Source organism: Nicotiana tabacum, chromosome 8 (assembly GCF_000715075.1).
Source record: "Nicotiana tabacum cultivar K326 chromosome 8, ASM71507v2, whole genome shotgun sequence".
NCBI classification, from domain to species: domain Eukaryota; kingdom Viridiplantae; phylum Streptophyta; class Magnoliopsida; order Solanales; family Solanaceae; genus Nicotiana; species Nicotiana tabacum.
In genome coordinates, this window is record NC_134087.1 from 3,232,006 (window position 1) to 3,239,958 (window position 7,953).

General features: G+C 32.0%; 1 protein-coding gene across 1 annotated transcript; it reads left to right on the forward strand.

Moving 5' to 3' along the window:
- The first annotated feature begins 770 nt into the window (after positions 1–770).
- Positions 771–4,109, forward strand: LOC107813151 (protein BEARSKIN2-like). Its single transcript, XM_016638369.2, has 3 exons — positions 771–1,064; positions 1,835–2,103; positions 3,469–4,109. The coding sequence occupies exons 1-3, from the start codon at positions 881–883 to the stop codon at positions 3,913–3,915; spliced, it is 900 nt and encodes a 299-aa protein (XP_016493855.2). The 5' UTR covers positions 771–880; the 3' UTR covers positions 3,916–4,109.
- The last annotated feature ends 3,844 nt before the right edge of the window (positions 4,110–7,953 follow it).

A 7,953-nucleotide genomic window follows, 5' to 3' on the forward strand; every position in this document is an offset into this window, starting at 1 on the left:
CCCAAAAGATAAAAATAAAAAGTGATTTTGTTCTATATGAATTCTCCCCAAAGAGGAACACAAAGATGAATATCATCAATACAAAAATGAATTACTATAGAGTAAATAAAGAGTTTAAGCTATACTATTTTTTTTTTTACTCTAGCAGGCCAATTTAAGGATATCCGTGGATAAGTATTCTTAAAATATGAAATTTGTAATTTTGAAAATAAAACAAGCTAAAAATATGAAATTTGTAATTTTGAAAATAAAACAAGCTAAGTTACATGCTACAACAAAAATAGATAACCTGATTGTTTAAACATATTCCACGGTGTATACAACTTAAATCGGTAAATTAATGTGTCCATAATCACTAAAAAAAACTGAAATTAGCTACGAACGTCGTCGCTAATCTGTCGCTAAATTGCCCCGTAGCTAGCAGAATTTCTTAATAATCTGTCGCTAATCCGTCGCTAAATGAGGTTGGCAACGAATTATTCTGTTTAGCTACAGAATTTGGCCGTCGTTAAATCATATTTTTTTAGTAGTGAATTCAACCTCTCATATGCGCGTGCGTATAGAGAAAGGGCTTACAGGAATAGGGTTGAACCATCTTAAATATTTGAGTCTCAGTACGTGCTATTGTAACTTGCAATTTACTTTAGCTTTAAGAGTTAGCGCCGGCGGCGTCATCGGCCGTCAACTTTCTCTCCGCACAATACCTAGTTGATAGTTGAGACAAAGAGGATATATATATATATATATATATATAAGAGCTCATCTCAATCAAATAAAGAAAGAAAGCTACAGCGAGAGAGTGCAAATTAAGAGATCGTCCGTTTAATATTTTGGGGTCAACTGTAGCCGCAATTAAGGATCGGAGTACAGTTTAGCATATATGGCTTCATCAGGTGGTGGCGGTGGTGGTGGCGGTGGTGGTGTTCCGCCGGGGTTTAGGTTTCATCCAACAGACGAAGAGCTTCTTCATTACTACTTGAAGAAGAAACTTTCATTTCAGAAATTTGACATGGAGGTTATCAGAGAAGTCGACTTGAATAAGATTGAGCCTTGGGAATTGCAAGGTACGTAACGTGTATATAGTGTTAGTATTTACTATTTAGTGAAGCTACTCTCAACAGATTTTACTACTTTGGTTATCAACGAGAAACATATTTTGCCAGGGCGTATATAACATATATGTGATGGGTTCAACTGAACCTATAATTTTTGATGCGGAACATAAATTTATGCTTAAAATTACTTTACTGAATTATAACAAATACGTAGTAGATTTGAACCCATAATTTTAAAAATATAACGCGTAAATGCTAAAAATCTTAAAGCTAAGCTGAATCCGTAGAGTTTAAATCCTGGATCCGCCGTTGTATTTCGTTGTGTTGAGACATATATAGTATAATTGTTTTCTGATAGAGACATAGTGAAATTAAGTAAAAAAGTGATTTGTCTAACTGCTTAAACTTTTAGACGAACATATATGTTTTTAATTATTTGTTTTTGATATGTAAGAGTAACATGAATTTAAGATCTTTTTACACTCGCTGAAAAGTGTAAACTTTATTTCAGTAAGATAAAATTTAGCTACGCCACATCACGTTATATATAAGTATATGATCATTTGATCTATTAAACACCAATATTCCTTCTGTAGATTAGTTTTATAAGGACATATTAATTCAAGGAGAGATCACTCTTATACTACTCCTACTTGGGCATAATATATAGCTGTTGTAGTAACAATTCAGGATTTCTTAGTTATTATTGTGCTGATGACTGATGCACGTAATTAGTGGGAAATTAAGTTTAAGAAAATCATGCGATGTTTCATGTACAGAGAGGTGCAAGATTGGATCAACACCGCAGAATGAGTGGTACTTTTTCAGTCACAAGGATAGGAAGTATCCCACAGGTTCAAGAACAAACCGAGCAACAAATGCTGGATTTTGGAAGGCAACAGGCAGGGATAAATGCATAAGAAACACATTCAAGAAGATTGGTATGAGGAAAACCTTAGTGTTTTACAGAGGAAGAGCTCCACATGGCCAAAAGACTGATTGGATTATGCATGAGTATAGGCTTGAAGATTCCGACGAAAATTCAAGTGTAAGTTGCTTCATGTTCTGCTTATGGGTTCGCCGAATTCAATAGCTTTAGTATCGTGTTAAAAACTCATGACATTATATATATTATAAATAATTTATTTAAAACTCAATCCAAAATCCTTAAAACTCAAAATCCTAGCCCCCCTCTAGTCCCTATTCAAGGGATCACAAATAAAAGATTTTTCTTTTAAATAAAGTAAAAAGATAAGATGACTAAAACAAGCATAGATGTGGCTAGGGGTGGCAAACGGTCGGATCGGATCGAGTCGGAACTGAGTGAGTCGAAAATGGGTAATTCAAAAAACGGATAAATTATCCGACTCAACCCGTATTTAATTAAGACGGATAAAAATGGGTTATCCGATGGATAATATGAATATCCATGACTTATGAGAGAATTCTTTGTCTCCCAAACTTGAGAAACCCCCAATTTGAGGCTTTACAAATGTAAAAGTTAAACACATTAGTTATCCATTGGTTAACCATTTTTTAGGTGGATAATATGGTTCTTACCCATATTTGACCCATTTTAAAAAGTTTGTTATACAACTAATTTTGTAATAGATATATGAGTGAATAATTATTTTTTTTGAACCATTTTGTCACCTCTACATGTGGCGTACATGCATAGATTGAAGAAAGACCAGCTGGTTGAAGTCTTGCATAGTCAATTGCATGCATGCAATCATGTGTATGAAAGTCAAAGTATTTAAATGATAGTACTAATAACGATTCAATTAATTAGTGAATATCTTGACGATTGACTTTTTACCACAAAATCTTTGACTATCAGGAGAATTTCCAGCTTGCTTGCTTAGGAATTTGTTATCCATAATTACGATTCAGCTGAATCCTTGAACGGCGCAATAGAGGCTAATAAATGAAACAATATAGGAAGACTTTAATTAAGTTATATAGACTGATAATTTATTTTATTATGGATTATCAATCAATACTTAATTAGTAAATTGTGTTTTTATAATTAAGGTCTGCGTACACACTACGTACTTTTCTCAGACCTCATTAAGTGAGATTATACTGGGTTGTTGTTGTTGTTATTGTTGTTTTTATAATTAATTTTAAGTGATATAATTGTATAAATATTTTTTACATGTTACTGCATGGAACATAAAAGCTAGAGAAGTTCTTCCGACTTATTACGATTGTTTTTAAAAAGAATTAACCTAAATAGTCATCCACCCAACCGCTTAAACTAAAAATAGTCGGTGAAATTATACTATATATATATATATATATATACCCCTGTATTCCTATATAATTTATATATATACCGACTAGAAAAAATAAATGTTGAATCTAGCTGACTATTTGTGTAAATTAAATATCTTTTTTTTAAAATGTGCAGGAGGATGGGTGGGTGATTTGTAGGGTTTTCAAGAAGAAGAACCTATTCAAAGTAATTGCAAATGAAGGTACAACTGACACAGGCTCAGATCATCTACTAAACAGCAGCACCTCAATCCACCAACCTCGAACAACCTTGATCACACACAAAGATAGCCCATATCTACTACAACACCAACAACACAGCCATGACCATAGCTTAAACTATTCCCATATTCCTACTGCAGTTGCTACTACTTTTCCACAACATGAGTATAATTCACATAATAATAATAATATTCAGTTAGCACAAAACTTCATGTCATTGGGATATAATCATCATCCTCATGACTTCTCATCAGGTGAGTCTGGTTTGGAGGTAGCAAATGTTGCATCATCTTCTATGAATCAAATCAATAATCACCTTCCGCTGCGTGGAGAGATGGACTTTTGGAGTTATGGAAAGTAATAATTAATTAAACGACTTCTATGTGTACACAATGGATTACTAGAGTTACTATACAATTAGTTACATTAATTAGCTCTAAACTATGTATAGATATTGAAGAAACAGCATACTTAATTAATTACTTGTTGGTGTATTATATATATTGGATTTTGGGGGGAAAATTGTGTCCCCTCCTTATAAAGTTTCTGTTTGTTGTGCCATGATTATTGGAATGTAAATTTTCTTAAAGAATAGTTTTGTGATTTAAGAAATCGAACCAATTCTAAGTTGTTGGAAGATAATCGTGCAATATAATCCCGTTAGTTGCCCCTTAATTTACAAATTCTATGAGCTAGTATGTTAGTATTTTATTGGAATATATAATATTTCATTGAGTTTCTTAGCTAGTTCAAGGGATATATTATGATAAATAGAGTTTTGTACAATATTCAAACACGACTCTATGTATTTCAAAAGTTATAAGTTAAAGTAGAAAATGAAAATGAAACACGAGTCTATAGGTTCATGACACAATATTTTTTGGAACTTGTCACTAATTACATGGTTAAAAATTATTAAAAGTGACTTGCATATAGATTTGATTTGCATATTGTTCTTGTTCATAGTATTGCTTAGCTGTTGTTTTTGAATGAGTGTTCATAATATTGCTTAGCTCTGATGGTAAGCAACCCCCACTTCCAACCGAGAGGTTGTGAGTTTGAGTTTCCCCAAGAACAAGGTGAAAAGTTTTTGGAGGGAAGGATGTCGGGGGTCTATTTTGGAAACAGTCTCTCTACCCTAGGGTAGGGGTAAGGTCTGCGTACACACTACCCTACCCAGACCCCACTAAGTGGGATTATACTAGATTATTATTGTTGTTGTTGTTGAGGGCCATGAATGATGAATTTGTGATAAAGAGATTTTTAACTTGAACTATGTGTTTGATGTGTGCCCATAAGTTTAAAACTTAAGTGAGTTAGTTGTTCTGCTTTTAAGGATTAGGCAAATCAACCCAAATACTTAAACAATGATCAGTTGCACCCCAAGTTTAATTTCAACCTCTGTCGGAACTCCGACTCAACTCTATCATCCATCCTTCTCATATCACCAATAGCTACGCAAAAGCTTCACATTGACCTCATAATACTAAAACAAACTCAAGTACACAAAAATTCAGTTCATAAATTATTTGGAGCAGTATTGTGACGATCAAGATGGGTTATAAAGGGTCGAGAGTCGGTGCACTACTAGAAATATGGAAAAAACCGACCAAAATTTTCCGATCATCGTTGGTCGGTCAAAAAAAGCGACCAAAATCCGTCCAGCTTGAACGAAAACAGGAAAAAAAAATATTTTACATTTATTTTAAAAAAAATACCGACCAAAGTTGGTTGGGTAAATTGGTCAACAAGTTCGAGCTGGTTAGACTTGCTTAGTCAAAGAAACTTTCACATTACCGACCAACTTTGTTCGGTAATGTAGACCCAATTTTTTAAATTTTAATAGTTATATTATTATTTAAAATGGTTTATAAAATTTAAAGAATTTTATTTAAATTTACCGACCAACATTGGTCGGTTAATGCAGGGGAAGCATTTACCGACCAACTTTGGTCGGTATATTTTAATCTTTGGAAAATAACCTACCAAAGTAGGTCAGTTATTAGGTCAACATTGGTCAAAATTATGAATCACAAATTTGTGAAGATCCTAATTAGTATATATAATTTATCATCAAATATATCTATTTGTATATATAATTTCATCGACTTATAACTTACTTAGATGCATCATTGAATATTAAAAATAAAATGTTTGACCTATATTTATTAATAGTAAAAACAAAACGTCTTGACCTATATCGATTAATCTATGTCATGCATTATTAGTGATGAATGAATGGAAAATAGAAGAATTATTAGTATTAAGTAAACGAGTTAAATTAATAGGTCAAACATGGTCAAACTTTTAATTTGAATCGCATTAATATTTACTATCTAAATAATATAAATGTAATCCATTAACACTTTATTTTGTAATACAAATAATGAATACACTAACTATATTATAACATGCTATATATGTAGTTAAAGTAGCACAACGAAGTGTGTGTGTTATATATATACACACACTAACATATACTATAACAAGCTATATATATAGTTAAAGTATTACAATGAAGTGTCTCTATGTGTATGTGTGCGTATATATATATATAAGAACACGAAGCGCTAGGAACACAGGGTCGGGTTTTTTTAGGGATAGATCACTTGTGAAGATCCTAATTAGTATATATAATTTATCATCAAATATATCTATTTGTAAATTGATTCATCGACTTATAACTTATTTATATACATCGATAAATATTAAAAACAAAATTTAGATAGATGAATACAAAAGGTAAAACGTCTTGACCAATATTTACTAATCTATGTGATTTGTAATTAGTTATAAAACGAATGAATATATAAGACGAAATGTGGAATTCAAATAAAATAAACGTCTGATATATATACCTTTATTTTTTATTATGATTGATTAATTATATATATGTGTGAATAAAATATATGTTTATAGTTTATCAAAAGTATTTAGTTAACATACTTATTTATAAAGATTATGCTTATAGTTTATAATTATTTATAGTAAATATATATGTGAATAAAATAAATACTTATAGTTTATAATAATTTTTTATAGTTTATAATATTTTAAAAAAATAAAAACACAAAAAATAATTTAGTCTTTAAAAAAACGACCAAAGTTGGTCGTTAAATGGTCAAACACAATTAACGCTCGACCACTTAGTGTACCGACCAACGTCGGTCGGTAATTCTAATTCCAGATCCCAAATACGGGATTTTCCCCTCATTTCTCTTACTCTCTTCTCAAAATTTTCTAACTCCCCCACTCTCTTCATACTCCTCACTCAATACCTTCCCCTCTCCTTCTCTATTTTCCTCACACAAATCTCATTCCCCACCCCGCGTCGCCACTGCCCGGCTGCCACCGTCGCTGCTAGCTGCTGCCCCTCTTCTCCACCTCCCCCTCCACCTCCTAAAAATTTCAGGTTTTGATTTGAACTTACATTGTTTGTATAATTTTAATATTTTGTTATTTCGTTATGAATTAGTTAATTATTGTTTAAATTGATTGTTTAAATTTGAGTTTTATTGAAATCTAGGGTAGGTCATGTTAAAAGTGAATTGAATTGAATTGAATTGAATTGTATTTTTAGGATTTGTTCTTGTGAATTGAACTTTTAGGGTATGAATCGAATTTTTAGGGGTAAATGTTGAAATTTTCGGATAGAGCTTATGTTGTGTGAGGTTAATTGAATTGCTTGGGGTATTAATTGAATTGTTTAGGATATGGGTTGAACTTTTAGGATATGAATTAAACTTTTAAGGGGGTAATGGTTGAATTTTAAGGGATAATTGTTGAACCTCTTGGGTGTAATTATTAAAAATTAATTATCTTAAATAACTAAAAAAGATTTAATTAATTTATAATTGTAAAATAAATTAATTTATTCTTGTTTTATTTGTATAGATGGAACATCGTACTTGGATATACAATAGGAATTATCCTAATCGGCGGGGATTGCAGGAGGATTTTGTAGAAGGGGTTGATGACTTTATTAGATATGCAATGTCACTTCCATCATACCAAAGTGAAGGAGTAATTAGGTGCCCTTGTGTCAAGTGCGATTGTGTGAAGTTTAAAAAACTGGAGGAAGTTAAGCTTCATCTTTATAGGAAAGAGTTTATAGAGAATTACTTTGTGTGGACTAATCATGGAGAGATCGATGGTAGCCGTGGGATATTTCATAACATGGTTGTTGGTGAAAGTAGTAGGTCGGTGGAGAATACAAATCTTGATTCTAGAATTCAGGATATGGTTGGGATACTTTTGGGATGCACTTTGGCGGTGAGCCCAATGAAAATCTTGAATAAACTCCTAATGATGACGCAAACCATTTTTATGAACAATTAGAGGAAGCTAGTCGTCCACTACGTGATGGAAGTTTGCACTCTGAATTGTCTGTTGCATTTAG

Coding starts and splice junctions, on each gene's coding strand:
- LOC107813151 (XM_016638369.2), top strand. CDS start 881: ATGGCTTCATCAGGTGGTGGCGGTGGTGGTGGCGGTGGTGGTGTTCCG. Junction 1,065..1,834: donor TGAGCCTTGGGAATTGCAAG/GTACGTAACGTG, acceptor TTTCATGTACAG/AGAGGTGCAAGATTGGATCA. Junction 2,104..3,468: donor ATTCCGACGAAAATTCAAGT/GTAAGTTGCTTC, acceptor TAAAATGTGCAG/GAGGATGGGTGGGTGATTTG.